Here is a 15,838-nt window from a genome sequence, read left to right as displayed (position 1 = left end):
TGTAGATAACGGGAGTCTGTTTCACAGTGGAAGTCAAAGTCTAGAATGAAAAGGAAGGGTAAGAGTGCGGTACCCTGTGGTGCTCCTGTGTTGCTTAGCACCTGTTCTGTTCAGGACTCTTGGGCTGTTCTGGTTCAGTCTTCCAGCTGCCTCTTTATACTTTTTATAGATACAGAGAAGTGGAAAGGAGAAGCAAAGAGAGCAGCTGCCTGATTCGGTTAACAGCAGAAGAATCCGTGACTGAGGTAGAAAATAAAACATCTGAGGCTTGACAGGAAAGCTGTCAAATGAAAGGAGGGTAGGAGGTCTGTTTGGCTGGGAGCAGGGGAGGATGATGATGATGATGATGATGATGATGATGATGATGATGATGATGATGATGATGATAATGATGGTGATGATGAGCTTGAAGAATGAGTCCAGCTCATTTGCTCTATCCAGACCACCATCTGTCAAATCATCCATTGTGTTGAAAACCTGTGATCTTCTTCATGCCTTACCTCACATCTTTAATATTTTTTGATTTGTCAAGAGAAGGTCTTGCTTTGCAGACGTGTCCATCTTTGACATTTACATAGAAGAAATCCAACGTCTTGTTTTCTCTGGTAGGGCAGCTGTCAAACTGTTGAAATGTAACTGCAGCTGATATTGGGCGTGGCTGAAATCCACAAATGTTGCCACAAATACCTTGGGGTGTAATGTCTTCAGCTTAACAACTGAACTGATGAAATTATGCATCGTCAGTAGCAGCTGAGGGTGGAATGTGAGCAGTTGTCAAAGTAACACTTTCTCTTGGTAAATAATATGGACAGTTCCAGAAACGACACTTCACAGCAACATGGACGACACCATCTGTTGTTCATGAGCACCGCTTATCCACATTTGCTTTTGCAGCTCTTCTTTAGAAGTTACTCATGTTGTAAACCGTCTTCTTATTATGGTTGCGCATCATGACAAATGCCCAAAAATAAATCAGTAGCAAAACTGCTTCCAAGCTGCAAAGCAGTCAAAACCAGAAGGAGCCGTTTTTTAAAAAATGGTATGAAATTCACAGCTAGTCCAGTATGCTACCACCTAGCATGCACCAAGAGGATTACAGGGTTCATTTCTATAATTTAATGTCAACCATCATGTCTGTTCTCTCCATAGAGCTGCATGGACCCTTCATTACTATCAGCAGATCAAACTCTCCTCCAGGGTCGGTTGTGACCTGTTCAGCCACAAGTCGACCTGTTCCCATGGTAACACTGACTGTTTCCGATCAGAACCTCAGCTTCTCCCACTGCAACACCAGCAGAGAGACCAACACCAACGGTACCGTCACCGTCACCACTTCAGCTCTGCTGTCAGCTGTCAGCAGCACACAGGTTGGATGTTTAGTATCTGTGGACTCTGCTGCTCCCAGAGAGCTGCTGGTCACCGTTCCTGATTTCAAAGATTCATCTGATGAAGGTGAGGAACTCTGACGCACAGTGCCTCACAGATATATTCTCATCCATCAATCTTTTCAATTTTGTCACAGTTCAACCAAACACTTTTGGGAAAGTGATTATGAAGAGACCCTATTTCAAACAATAAAATTAAAAATATGAAACGTCTGGCTCACATTTGTTTTAAGTTGTTTCAATATTTGATAAAATTCCCTCCAGTTTGCATTTTTATGTTACTAATGTCTCTATGAACATTCCATGTTTAGAGGCCAGAATATTTGTATATTTTTTTAATTTATCAAATTGCTCCATCTCAATCAGATTGGACGAAGAGCGTCAAGTGTGCAGAAAATCAAATTAACAATCTACTTAATTTTTGATCTGCTTCACACCAAAAAGCCATTCTGTTTTGATGTGAATTTAGGCAATAGATTAATCGACTTCACTTCTCAGATTTCTGTTGAAACTGAAATGTATGTATCATTCTCCCTCATCTTCATATCTGCATATCATTGTGCTGGTCTCATAAAATCTCTTTAAAATGCATGAAAGTTTAGATTTGTAATGCAACAAAATGTGGAAAACAATAGGAGCAAATTGGTGTTTGTGTGTGTGTGTGTGTGTGTGTGTGTGTGTGTGTGTGTGTGCGTGTGTGCGTGTGTTCGTGTGTGTGTATGGGGGACCTCCATGGTTGTGATTACTTTTGGGCACTGTGTATAAACTGCAGACCACTTTCTGATCGTAAATGTTTGAATCTCTTTTATCAGGTTTGAATAAACAATTGGAATCAGATTTCAGAGGTTTCAGTAAGTTCATGTTCAGATTCTCACATGTTGATTTTTAACTTTATTCTGTTGTTGAAACACATTTCATCTTCTTCCTAAAGGATGGCCTCTGATTGTTGTATTCCTGGGGTTCCTGATCTGTATTTGTGTTTTACAATTCAGAAGAATATCTCAGAACAGGTACCTCAATTAAACAGCATCTCTTGTTGTTGAGTTTCACATCATTAATGACTCAGATTTGATTTGAGTTACTGACTCTAAAATCATTCCCAGGAATAGGAAACGTTCAGAGAACCCCACTGGCAATCAAAAGTAAGGATTTTATTCATTCATTCCTCAGCTACACAGATGGAGATTTATCTCATCTTTTACATTCCCTTCTAATGTGTTAACTTTATATTTCCTAACATTACAAGGCAGATTCATTTCTTACTAACATGTTCATTTTGTTTTCAAGTTTGGACGACTCACCAGTGTCGAACAAAGACGTCAGACTACGAACATCTGAGAGGCAGAGACAAAACAGCGAGGATGAAAAAAGAGTAGAGAATTAAAACTGTACATGTGTTAAATAAACAAAACCCAGAATATCATTGCTGTTCAGGTTATGTCTCATAAATCCCAAAATATTTTAACATAAGGACAAGGTGCAGCGAGCAGTTAATGTCCAAAATATTGAATACAGACCAGCTCTAACACCTGTAATCCATCACCATGACTACAGAAGCACCTAATTTGAATGTTTAAAAGGAGTGTTGGAATATTATATATTTTCCAAGCACATAGTGTGACCATTTTAATTGTTACCTTCAGTTATTACAAAAATACCATTCATGTCAGAAATAACTTGAATGAAACTAATGGTCGCTACATGAGATTCTAGTATTTCTCAAACACACATGAATGAGTCAAGGATTGTTGTTGATGCCAACAGTAACTCATCAATATCTGATCAAACTGATAAGGCAGCTAAACCTCAAGTTAATTGGACCAAAACCCGTTACGAGATCAGATACTCCAACAGTGTTTGCAGTTGCCTGATTGTTTAGATGTTAGTGGTTTTTATTATTTTTTTAATTGTGCTTTGTTTGGTTTTTATATTTTTTTACTGTGTTTTTATACCTTTTTTTAACAAAAAAAAGATCATTTTACACCTCACAAGAAAATCTTCATGGCAAACTATTGCAGTTTTACTAATTAGTAGCTGCAATAAGTTTACAAAAATATTTTTGAAAAACTTAAGTAAAAAAAAAATAGAATAAAATCATCAAGAAGCATTTAAATTGGTGCACATTTTAGATTTCTGAATGTATTTCACACTAAACTTGAAACCAGGATGTGTTTGTTTTTATTTTATCGTGTAAATATTGATGTTAAGGTGTGTTTTCTATTCTCCTGTAAGATCATTAAAATGACGGTTTGATTTGGCATCAGGGTGTGTGTTATTGTCTTTATTTGCTCTTACCTTTGTGGTTCTGTATCTCTTATGTTGTCGCTGAAGTTCATTATAATTTGCTACCATCCCAAGCCACTGACAGAGAATTAACGCAAATTGTCAAAAATTGTCTTTAACCAAGATTGAGACAAAGTGCTTTCTGTCTAGACTAGCAGCTAAACATTAATGTTTTATACCATGCATTCAAAAAAGATGTTATATTGTGCCTCAGTTTTTGAAAAAATGTACACAAAAAGTAGGGTGGCATTATTTTTCTACTTTGTCAAGGTATTAATATCATGAACAATAATGTGCTTCATAATAATAAAATAAAACACGTACAGATCTGTACATTATTCAAAAGATTACCCTACATTACATCTACAGGTAACCAAACTCAACCATCAACAATAAATGCATCTCACTTAGATTGTGTCCTACATCCACTTTCCCCAGTGTTTTTACTGCTAATTTAAAAACCTTAATAGTGCTTAAACTATTACGCTATTGGCAGAAAATACAGGTAATGGGAGAAAAACTAGGCAGCAGAGAAGGTCAAAGGTTTTAATCATCTTTTTTTTATTTTATTAATCTACTATAAACATGTCCTTTCTCGTCGTCCATTGCCTTATTGTCGTAAGGTGGAAATCGTGTAGTGTGATCTGGGCTTGGAACTTGATATTAGGACTTTATTTATTTATTCTTTTCTTTCTGTTTTTTTTTATTAATTTTGAAAATTGGCACTTTGGTCATATGACAAAACATAAGCGTCATGACCAGAAGTGAAAGTTTAAAAGCACGTCCGTTTTTGGCGTAAGTTGTTTACGCACAAGATCCTGTTTTCTCATATTTTAAATCAGAATTAAATTCTAATTTATTTTCGTTTCGTGCAGGCACCACTTTTTCAGCGTCACGTCATATTGACAATACGACTTGGGATATTTATATTCAAAAAGTAGTGGATAAGTGTAAGAGAGTTTTAAATGTTATGAGGTGTTTGGTGGGGTGCTGAGAGGAAAGCGTTGAAAACTACGGGTTTAATAAGGTTTGTATTAGATTATGGCAGCATAACCTTTGGATCGGCATCAGAAATACTTCTTAAAAAATTTGATATTATTCAGTATCAAGCCTTGAGGTTGGGTACAGGAGCTGTCAGAACAACTCCAATTTCAGCTTTATTAGTTGAAATGGGGGGAAATACCACTTTATCTCAGAAGATTACAGTTAAGGTTATCTTATTGGTGTTATTTACAGGGTCATTATGAAAACCATCCATGTCAAGAAATTTTAAAACCTAGTTGGGAAAAGGGGGAAAAGACTTTAAAATCCTTTGGTTGGGAGATAGAAAGCGATGTGAAAGATTTTGATTTATCGTCTATAAATATGAGTCAAACAGCCCCTTATCACTGGTCCATCCATCTCTGTTTCATGAAATCGTTGTGGACTTATTGTTGGAGAAGAGGAAAAAAGGACATTTTTCAGAATCATATTCAGTGCAATCATATATAGATAATAAATATTTTGGTTTTGTTCAAGTGTTTACAGATGCTTCTAAGAGCTCAGAAGCAACAATGGGGTGTCGTTTATCGTCCCAGAATTTTGTATTAAAAAATGTAAGAGGATTACTGATGGGGTCTCAGTGTTTACAGGGGACATGATGGGAATCATTTTGACTTTAGGTTGGATTGAACAGGTTTGTCCTTTGAGAAGTTTAATTTGTTCTGATTCAAGTTCATCATTATACTCAATTAAAAATAATCAATCTAATAGTAGACCTGACCTTTTATTGGAGATTCAGTTATTACTTTATAGAATTCAGGCCATGGGTTTAATAGTCATATTTGCAGGGGTTCCATTTCATGTAGGAATAAAAGGAAATGAGTTGGCAGATAAATATGCAAAACAAGCTTAAAAAAACAGTAATATTGAGATACTGATTCCATTTAGTAAAGAGGAAATAAAATCTATTATTAAACAAAAGTCTAAGGAAGGATGGCAGAAGCAGCGAGAAGAAGAGAGAACTGGTAGATGCTTTATAGGATTCAAAGGAAAGTTGGTGCAATGAGGGGAACAGGAAGAAGTAGAAAAGAAGAAAACATTACATCCAGGTTAGGTTTTGGTCATACAGGTTTAAACAGTACACTCTTTAAATTGTGGAAACATCCAACAGGTATTTGTGTTTTTTGTTTTCAAGAAGAGACAGTAAAACATGTTTTGTTGTTATGTCCTAAGTACTCTGATGAAAGAAGGAAGTTAGAATGTAGACTTCTAAAAAAATAAGTTACACTTAAAAATACAAGATGTTTTGGGGAATTCTTCTACTTCTGAATATTTACGTTATTTAATAAACTATCTTAAGAAAACTAAACTGATAGAAAGGATATAAGATGTTTTTTTTGGGTGTGGGGGGGGAGATTATATAAATTGCAGTCTGATCCACTCTCCATTCCAGTAGGTGGCGGTAATGCACACATTTAAGTTGCTTGCCAACAGCCAAAAAACAAGAAGAAGAAGAAGCGGAAGAAGACAATTCATATTTGAATTTCTGGCGCACATATGGAGCACATACTTGCTGTACCGATTTTATTTTTCCTGTTGGTAATCTTTAGTAAAGGTACGATCAGAACATTTGTCTTTCGCAGCTTTATGCTAAAATGTAGCAGCTGGGGACAGTTTTGTTATTAAAAACGTTTTTAACTTTTGTATTTTGATCATGTTTCAAATTGAAAGGAAACAGCTGACAAATCTCTGTGGAAGTAGACCGTCTCGTTTATTTATTATATCATGTAAAGGTTTTCATGTTCCGCATTTTGTCCTATTTCAAACACAAACTGAAACATATTTAATGCAAAAGATTTTTTATAGATCCAAATCTGAAAAGTGTGGCATGCATTTCTGTTGAAGCTGCTTTACTTTATTATCCCTACAATGCAATAAAGTGCAACCTATTGCATTACAAATACAAGTGAAATATGTGATGTCAACTGGTTTTTAGCAGCTAGTTAGAACTTGCCCTTTAATGACTTGTGCAAATAATTATTTTTTGCCCACTTTTACTATTAAAATATAAAAAGTGGGCATGGTCCAAATGTTACATATCTTCAACATCCAACTTTATTAAACTATATTGAAGTTTGTGGCTGTGAAACATCTAGTATATGAAATGTTTTACAAGGTACTTTTGTCATAAAATCTAGATACAGGTCATCTGATCTCCTTCATACAGGTCTAGCAGCTGTGATCCAAACCCAGCAGACGGTGTCAGCAGCAGTAGGAGAAGATGCTCCTCTCAGCTGTCAGCTGCTGGAAACTAAAGACGTCCAGCAGGTCACCTGGCAGAAGGTCTTGGAGAGAACAGAGAGGAATATTGGTTCCTACAGCGAGTATTATGGTGAAACAGTGAATGATGGATTTAGAGATAAAGTTCAGTTTACAGAAGCTAAACTGCAGAAGAACTCTATAGTTATCAGGAACATCACAGATCAGGATGAAGGATGTTATCTCTGTCTGTTCAACACTTATCCTGATGGAGCTCTGACAGGAAGAACATGTCTGATAGTTTATGGTGAGAACCTGAAAGTATCATAGTGTTAACTTCTATAACCAGATGTTGATGCTGACCTCTGTTCTCCACACAGAGCTGGATGGACCCTTCATTAACATCAGAAACTATCCTCCAGGGTCGGTTGTGACCTGTTCAGCCACAGGTCGACCTGTTCCCATGGTAACACTGACTGTTCTCCATCAGAACCTCAGCTTCTCCCACTACAACACCAGCAGAGAGACCAACACCAACGGTACCGTCACCGTCACCACCACAGCTCTGCTGTCAGCTCTCAGCAGCTCACAGGTTGGATGTTCAGTATCAGTTCACTCTGCTGCTCCCAGAGAGCTGATGGTCACCGTTCCTGGACTCGCAGAGACGTCTGATGAAAGTGAGGAACTCTTTGGAAGATTCTCATTGAATTATTATTTAGTGAATGGTATATTTTACATGTTTCAATCTCATTTGTCAGGGTTGGATAAACAATCCCCATCGTATTACCACGCCCTCCGTAAGTGCATGATGAGACTCTCACATATGGAGTTTTCAGTTATTTCTATTGTTGAAATGTATTTCATATCTTTTTTTGCTCTAAAGAATGGGCTTTGATTGCTGCAGTAATGGCAGTCATGATTTGTTTAGCTATCCTGCTCGGAATAAGATTTCAGAGAAGGTACGTCGATCAAACAGTGTTTTTGTTGCTCAGTTGTTTATTCCTCACTTAAGACTCAAAAACTTTTCTTTGCCGACTGTTAAATCAGCCACAGGAATAAGAAGCCTTCAGAGGACACCACAGAAAATCAGAAGTAAGTATTTTATTGATCTATTCCTCCCTTACATTTCCTGCTCATATGATATAAAGTACACCAATTTTCAATGTCCAAGACCATTATTGTCTTACTAACATTTTGTGATTCATTTTAAGGATGGACATCTCACCAGTGTCAAGCCAAAACTGCAGACAACGAACACCAGAAAAACAAAAACTAAACAGTTTTTAAACAATCAGTATTTATGATTGAAAGTGTAAAACATATTTTCTAATTTTGTATTGTTTTCAATGTTGCCTTGTTTGGTTTTTACACAAAATATGATAAAAGATGGCGACAAAACATTTCTTTTAATCATTCCATCAGACAAATAAAAAAGCCTCTTGCACATTTTCAAGTATTGCCTGATTGTTTTCCTGCTTTTTTGTTTTTTTAAATAATGGGGCTCCCATTTGTTTGTTTACAAGTGTTTTTTTTTTTTTTTTACTTTTTTTTAATTTTTGTTTACAAAGCTAAATATTATTTTTTAAATGCCTTCACTTGGTGATTAATAGATAAGAATGTTTTTTTTTTTTACCACACTACATTTACTACAATGTTTGCATCTACGTAATGAATTAGACAAATGTTGAAGTTGCTGCTGTTGATTCAAAAGAAACTCTGCAATTATGAGGACTTTAAGCTTGATATTTTGGATCTTTGCATACNGCCTCACAGATATATTCTCATCCATCAATCTTTTCAATTTTGTCACAGTTCAACCAAACACTTTTGGGAAAGTGATTATGAAGAGACCCTATTTCAAACAATAAAATTAAAAATATGAAACGTCTGGCTCACATTTGTTTTAAGTTGTTTCAATATTTGATAAAATTCCCTCCAGTTTGCATTTTTATGTTACTAATGTCTCTATGAACATTCCATGTTTAGAGGCCAGAATATTTGTATATTTTTTTAATTTATCAAATTGCTCCATCTCAATCAGATTGGACGAAGAGCGTCAAGTGTGCAGAAAATCAAATTAACAATCTACTTAATTTTTGATCTGCTTCACACCAAAAAGCCATTCTGTTTTGATGTGAATTTAGGCAATAGATTAATCGACTTCACTTCTCAGATTTCTGTTGAAACTGAAATGTATGTATCATTCTCCCTCATCTTCATATCTGCATATCATTGTGCTGGTCTCATAAAATCTCTTTAAAATGCATGAAAGTTTAGATTTGTAATGCAACAAAATGTGGAAAACAATAGGAGCAAATTGGTGTTTGTGTGTGTGTGTGTGTGTGTGTGTGTGTGTGTGTGTGTGTGCGTGTGTGCGTGTGTGCGTGTGTGTGTATGGGGGACCTCCATGGTTGTGATTACTTTTGGGCACTGTGTATAAACTGCAGACCACTTTCTGATCGTAAATGTTTGAATCTCTTTTATCAGGTTTGAATAAACAATTGGAATCAGATTTCAGAGGTTTCAGTAAGTTCATGTTCAGATTCTCACATGTTGATTTTTAACTTTATTCTGTTGTTGAAACACATTTCATCTTCTTCCTAAAGGATGGCCTCTGATTGTTGTATTCCTGGGGTTCCTGATCTGTATTTGTGTTTTACAATTCAGAAGAATATCTCAGAACAGGTACCTCAATTAAACAGCATCTCTTGTTGTTGAGTTTCACATCATTAATGACTCAGATTTGATTTGAGTTACTGACTCTAAAATCATTCCCAGGAATAGGAAACGTTCAGAGAACCCCACTGGCAATCAAAAGTAAGGATTTTATTCATTCATTCCTCAGCTACACAGATGGAGATTTATCTCATCTTTTACATTCCCTTCTAATGTGTTAACTTTATATTTCCTAACATTACAAGGCAGATTCATTTCTTACTAACATGTTCATTTTGTTTTCAAGTTTGGACGACTCACCAGTGTCGAACAAAGACGTCAGACTACGAACATCTGAGAGGCAGAGACAAAACAGCGAGGATGAAAAAAGAGTAGAGAATTAAAACTGTACATGTGTTAAATAAACAAAACCCAGAATATCATTGCTGTTCAGGTTATGTCTCATAAATCCCAAAATATTTTAACATAAGGACAAGGTGCAGCGAGCAGTTAATGTCCAAAATATTGAATACAGACCAGCTCTAACACCTGTAATCCATCACCATGACTACAGAAGCACCTAATTTGAATGTTTAAAAGGAGTGTTGGAATATTATATATTTTCCAAGCACATAGTGTGACCATTTTAATTGTTACCTTCAGTTATTACAAAAATACCATTCATGTCAGAAATAACTTGAATGAAACTAATGGTCGCTACATGAGATTCTAGTATTTCTCAAACACACATGAATGAGTCAAGGATTGTTGTTGATGCCAACAGTAACTCATCAATATCTGATCAAACTGATAAGGCAGCTAAACCTCAAGTTAATTGGACCAAAACCCGTTACGAGATCAGATACTCCAACAGTGTTTGCAGTTGCCTGATTGTTTAGATGTTAGTGGTTTTTATTATTTTTTTAATTGTGCTTTGTTTGGTTTTTATATTTTTTTACTGTGTTTTTATACCTTTTTTTAACAAAAAAAAGATCATTTTACACCTCACAAGAAAATCTTCATGGCAAACTATTGCAGTTTTACTAATTAGTAGCTGCAATAAGTTTACAAAAATATTTTTGAAAAACTTAAGTAAAAAAAAAATAGAATAAAATCATCAAGAAGCATTTAAATTGGTGCACATTTTAGATTTCTGAATGTATTTCACACTAAACTTGAAACCAGGATGTGTTTGTTTTTATTTTATCGTGTAAATATTGATGTTAAGGTGTGTTTTCTATTCTCCTGTAAGATCATTAAAATGACGGTTTGATTTGGCATCAGGGTGTGTGTTATTGTCTTTATTTGCTCTTACCTTTGTGGTTCTGTATCTCTTATGTTGTCGCTGAAGTTCATTATAATTTGCTACCATCCCAAGCCACTGACAGAGAATTAACGCAAATTGTCAAAAATTGTCTTTAACCAAGATTGAGACAAAGTGCTTTCTGTCTAGACTAGCAGCTAAACATTAATGTTTTATACCATGCATTCAAAAAAGATGTTATATTGTGCCTCAGTTTTTGAAAAAATGTACACAAAAAGTAGGGTGGCATTATTTTTCTACTTTGTCAAGGTATTAATATCATGAACAATAATGTGCTTCATAATAATAAAATAAAACACGTACAGATCTGTACATTATTCAAAAGATTACCCTACATTACATCTACAGGTAACCAAACTCAACCATCAACAATAAATGCATCTCACTTAGATTGTGTCCTACATCCACTTTCCCCAGTGTTTTTACTGCTAATTTAAAAACCTTAATAGTGCTTAAACTATTACGCTATTGGCAGAAAATACAGGTAATGGGAGAAAAACTAGGCAGCAGAGAAGGTCAAAGGTTTTAATCATCTTTTTTTTATTTTATTAATCTACTATAAACATGTCCTTTCTCGTCGTCCATTGCCTTATTGTCGTAAGGTGGAAATCGTGTAGTGTGATCTGGGCTTGGAACTTGATATTAGGACTTTATTTATTTATTCTTTTCTTTCTGTTTTTTTTTATTAATTTTGAAAATTGGCACTTTGGTCATATGACAAAACATAAGCGTCATGACCAGAAGTGAAAGTTTAAAAGCACGTCCGTTTTTGGCGTAAGTTGTTTACGCACAAGATCCTGTTTTCTCATATTTTAAATCAGAATTAAATTCTAATTTATTTTCGTTTCGTGCAGGCACCACTTTTTCAGCGTCACGTCATATTGACAATACGACTTGGGATATTTATATTCAAAAAGTAGTGGATAAGTGTAAGAGAGTTTTAAATGTTATGAGGTGTTTGGTGGGGTGCTGAGAGGAAAGCGTTGAAAACTACGGGTTTAATAAGGTTTGTATTAGATTATGGCAGCATAACCTTTGGATCGGCATCAGAAATACTTCTTAAAAAATTTGATATTATTCAGTATCAAGCCTTGAGGTTGGGTACAGGAGCTGTCAGAACAACTCCAATTTCAGCTTTATTAGTTGAAATGGGGGGAAATACCACTTTATCTCAGAAGATTACAGTTAAGGTTATCTTATTGGTGTTATTTACAGGGTCATTATGAAAACCATCCATGTCAAGAAATTTTAAAACCTAGTTGGGAAAAGGGGGAAAAGACTTTAAAATCCTTTGGTTGGGAGATAGAAAGCGATGTGAAAGATTTTGATTTATCGTTTATATGAGTCAAACAGTTCCTCTTTCACTGCTCCATCCATCTCTGTTTCATGATGTCGTTGTGGACTTATTGTTGGAGAAGAGGAAAAAAGGAAATTTTTCAGAATCATACTCAGTGCAATCATATATAGATAATAAATATTTTGGTTTTGTTCAAGTGTTTACAGATGCTTCTAAGAGCTCAGAAGCAACAATGGGGTGTCGTTTATCGTCCCAGAATTTTGTATTAAAAAATGTAAGAGGATTACTGATGGGGTCTCAGTGTTTACAGGGGACATGATGGGAATCATTTTGACTTTAGGTTGGATTGAACAGGTTTGTCCTTTGAGAAGTTTAATTTGTTCTGATTCAAGTTCATCATTATACTCAATTAAAAATAATCAATCTAATAGTAGACCTGACCTTTTATTGGAGATTCAGTTATTACTTTATAGAATTCAGGCCATGGGTTTAATAGTCATATTTGCAGGGGTTCCATTTCATGTAGGAATAAAAGGAAATGAGTTGGCAGATAAATATGCAAAACAAGCTTAAAAAAACAGTAATATTGAGATACTGATTCCATTTAGTAAAGAGGAAATAAAATCTATTATTAAACAAAAGTCTAAGGAAGGATGGCAGAAGCAGCGAGAAGAAGAGAGAACTGGTAGATGCTTTATAGGATTCAAAGGAAAGTTGGTGCAATGAGGGGAACAGGAAGAAGTAGAAAAGAAGAAAACATTACATCCAGGTTAGGTTTTGGTCATACAGGTTTAAACAGTACACTCTTTAAATTGTGGAAACATCCAACAGGTATTTGTGTTTTTTGTTTTCAAGAAGAGACAGTAAAACATGTTTTGTTGTTATGTCCTAAGTACTCTGATGAAAGAAGGAAGTTAGAATGTAGACTTCTAAAAAAATAAGTTACACTTAAAAATACAAGATGTTTTGGGGAATTCTTCTACTTCTGAATATTTACGTTATTTAATAAACTATCTTAAGAAAACTAAACTGATAGAAAGGATATAAGATGTTTTTTTTGGGTGTGGGGGGGGAGATTATATAAATTGCAGTCTGATCCACTCTCCATTCCAGTAGGTGGCGGTAATGCACACATTTAAGTTGCTTGCCAACAGCCAAAAAACAAGAAGAAGAAGAAGCGGAAGAAGACAATTCATATTTGAATTTCTGGCGCACATATGGAGCACATACTTGCTGTACCGATTTTATTTTTCCTGTTGGTAATCTTTAGTAAAGGTACGATCAGAACATTTGTCTTTCGCAGCTTTATGCTAAAATGTAGCAGCTGGGGACAGTTTTGTTATTAAAAACGTTTTTAACTTTTGTATTTTGATCATGTTTCAAATTGAAAGGAAACAGCTGACAAATCTCTGTGGAAGTAGACCGTCTCGTTTATTTATTATATCATGTAAAGGTTTTCATGTTCCGCATTTTGTCCTATTTCAAACACAAACTGAAACATATTTAATGCAAAAGATTTTTTATAGATCCAAATCTGAAAAGTGTGGCATGCATTTCTGTTGAAGCTGCTTTACTTTATTATCCCTACAATGCAATAAAGTGCAACCTATTGCATTACAAATACAAGTGAAATATGTGATGTCAACTGGTTTTTAGCAGCTAGTTAGAACTTGCCCTTTAATGACTTGTGCAAATAATTATTTTTTGCCCACTTTTACTATTAAAATATAAAAAGTGGGCATGGTCCAAATGTTACATATCTTCAACATCCAACTTTATTAAACTATATTGAAGTTTGTGGCTGTGAAACATCTAGTATATGAAATGTTTTACAAGGTACTTTTGTCATAAAATCTAGATACAGGTCATCTGATCTCCTTCATACAGGTCTAGCAGCTGTGATCCAAACCCAGCAGACGGTGTCAGCAGCAGTAGGAGAAGATGCTCCTCTCAGCTGTCAGCTGCTGGAAACTAAAGACGTCCAGCAGGTCACCTGGCAGAAGGTCTTGGAGAGAACAGAGAGGAATATTGGTTCCTACAGCGAGTATTATGGTGAAACAGTGAATGATGGATTTAGAGATAAAGTTCAGTTTACAGAAGCTAAACTGCAGAAGAACTCTATAGTTATCAGGAACATCACAGATCAGGATGAAGGATGTTATCTCTGTCTGTTCAACACTTATCCTGATGGAGCTCTGACAGGAAGAACATGTCTGATAGTTTATGGTGAGAACCTGAAAGTATCATAGTGTTAACTTCTATAACCAGATGTTGATGCTGACCTCTGTTCTCCACACAGAGCTGGATGGACCCTTCATTAACATCAGAAACTATCCTCCAGGGTCGGTTGTGACCTGTTCAGCCACAGGTCGACCTGTTCCCATGGTAACACTGACTGTTCTCCATCAGAACCTCAGCTTCTCCCACTACAACACCAGCAGAGAGACCAACACCAACGGTACCGTCACCGTCACCACCACAGCTCTGCTGTCAGCTCTCAGCAGCTCACAGGTTGGATGTTCAGTATCAGTTCACTCTGCTGCTCCCAGAGAGCTGATGGTCACCGTTCCTGGACTCGCAGAGACGTCTGATGAAAGTGAGGAACTCTTTGGAAGATTCTCATTGAATTATTATTTAGTGAATGGTATATTTTACATGTTTCAATCTCATTTGTCAGGGTTGGATAAACAATCCCCATCGTATTACCACGCCCTCCGTAAGTGCATGATGAGACTCTCACATATGGAGTTTTCAGTTATTTCTATTGTTGAAATGTATTTCATATCTTTTTTTGCTCTAAAGAATGGGCTTTGATTGCTGCAGTAATGGCAGTCATGATTTGTTTAGCTATCCTGCTCGGAATAAGATTTCAGAGAAGGTACGTCGATCAAACAGTGTTTTTGTTGCTCAGTTGTTTATTCCTCACTTAAGACTCAAAAACTTTTCTTTGCCGACTGTTAAATCAGCCACAGGAATAAGAAGCCTTCAGAGGACACCACAGAAAATCAGAAGTAAGTATTTTATTGATCTATTCCTCCCTTACATTTCCTGCTCATATGATATAAAGTACACCAATTTTCAATGTCCAAGACCATTATTGTCTTACTAACATTTTGTGATTCATTTTAAGGATGGACATCTCACCAGTGTCAAGCCAAAACTGCAGACAACGAACACCAGAAAAACAAAAACTAAACAGTTTTTAAACAATCAGTATTTATGATTGAAAGTGTAAAACATATTTTCTAATTTTGTATTGTTTTCAATGTTGCCTTGTTTGGTTTTTACACAAAATATGATAAAAGATGGCGACAAAACATTTCTTTTAATCATTCCATCAGACAAATAAAAAAGCCTCTTGCACATTTTCAAGTATTGCCTGATTGTTTTCCTGCTTTTTTGTTTTTTTAAATAATGGGGCTCCCATTTGTTTGTTTACAAGTGTTTTTTTTTTTTTTTTACTTTTTTTTAATTTTTGTTTACAAAGCTAAATATTATTTTTTAAATGCCTTCACTTGGTGATTAATAGATAAGAATGTTTTTTTTTTTTACCACACTACATTTACTACAATGTTTGCATCTACGTAATGAATTAGACAAATGTTGAAGTTGCTGCTGTTGATTCAAAAGAAACTCTGCAATTATGAGGACTTT

General features: G+C 35.4%; 3 protein-coding genes and 1 long non-coding RNA gene across 6 annotated transcripts; 3 read left to right on the top strand and 1 right to left on the bottom strand.

Annotated features, from left to right (window-relative positions):
• Positions 1–601: 601 nt before the first annotated feature.
• Positions 602–7,412, bottom strand: LOC106943219 (uncharacterized). Its single transcript, XR_001423856.1, has 2 exons — positions 7,344–7,412; positions 602–1,210 (listed from the first exon to the last, which is right to left on the bottom strand). It is a non-coding gene; the product is annotated as an uncharacterized LOC106943219 (long non-coding RNA).
• Positions 1,042–3,645, top strand: LOC106943218 (uncharacterized). The gene is made up of 5 exons (XM_015026556.1): positions 1,042–1,452; positions 2,198–2,236; positions 2,317–2,395; positions 2,489–2,527; positions 2,673–3,645. The coding sequence occupies exons 1-5, from the start codon at positions 1,065–1,067 to the stop codon at positions 2,767–2,769; spliced, it is 642 nt and encodes a 213-aa protein (XP_014882042.1). The 5' UTR covers positions 1,042–1,064; the 3' UTR covers positions 2,770–3,645.
• LOC106943217 (OX-2 membrane glycoprotein-like) lies at positions 6,159–10,843 on the top strand. 3 transcript variants are annotated; one of them, XM_015026555.1, is made up of 7 exons: positions 6,159–6,264; positions 6,877–7,215; positions 7,289–7,585; positions 7,667–7,705; positions 7,792–7,867; positions 7,962–8,000; positions 9,871–10,843. In XM_015026555.1, the coding sequence occupies exons 1-7, from the start codon at positions 6,207–6,209 to the stop codon at positions 9,965–9,967; spliced, it is 945 nt and encodes a 314-aa protein (XP_014882041.1). In that variant the 5' UTR covers positions 6,159–6,206; the 3' UTR covers positions 9,968–10,843. The 3 variants fall into 3 exon arrangements, 2 of the variants coding, with proteins under 2 accessions (XP_014882041.1, XP_014882039.1); XM_015026553.1 differs by having other exon boundaries at positions 7,956–8,000; XR_001423855.1 differs by lacking the exons at positions 6,159–6,264; positions 6,877–7,215; positions 7,289–7,585; ... (1 more) ...; positions 7,792–7,867; positions 7,962–8,000 and adding exons at positions 9,229–9,434; positions 9,515–9,593; positions 9,687–9,725 and having other exon boundaries at positions 9,871–9,946.
• Positions 10,844–13,352: 2,509 nt separating this feature from the next.
• Positions 13,353–15,390, top strand: LOC106943216 (OX-2 membrane glycoprotein-like). The gene is made up of 7 exons (XM_015026552.1): positions 13,353–13,459; positions 14,072–14,410; positions 14,484–14,780; positions 14,862–14,900; positions 14,987–15,062; positions 15,151–15,195; positions 15,315–15,390. The coding sequence occupies exons 1-7, from the start codon at positions 13,402–13,404 to the stop codon at positions 15,388–15,390; spliced, it is 930 nt and encodes a 309-aa protein (XP_014882038.1). The 5' UTR covers positions 13,353–13,401.
• The last annotated feature ends 448 nt before the right edge of the window (positions 15,391–15,838 follow it).

The sequence above is a fragment of the Poecilia latipinna genome, unplaced genomic scaffold (assembly GCF_001443285.1).
Source record: "Poecilia latipinna isolate Pla-1442-1.1 unplaced genomic scaffold, P_latipinna-1.0 Scaffold4997, whole genome shotgun sequence".
Taxonomy (NCBI): Eukaryota; Metazoa; Chordata; class Actinopteri; order Cyprinodontiformes; family Poeciliidae; genus Poecilia; species Poecilia latipinna.
This window is presented reverse-complemented; position numbering and strand designations above follow the sequence as displayed.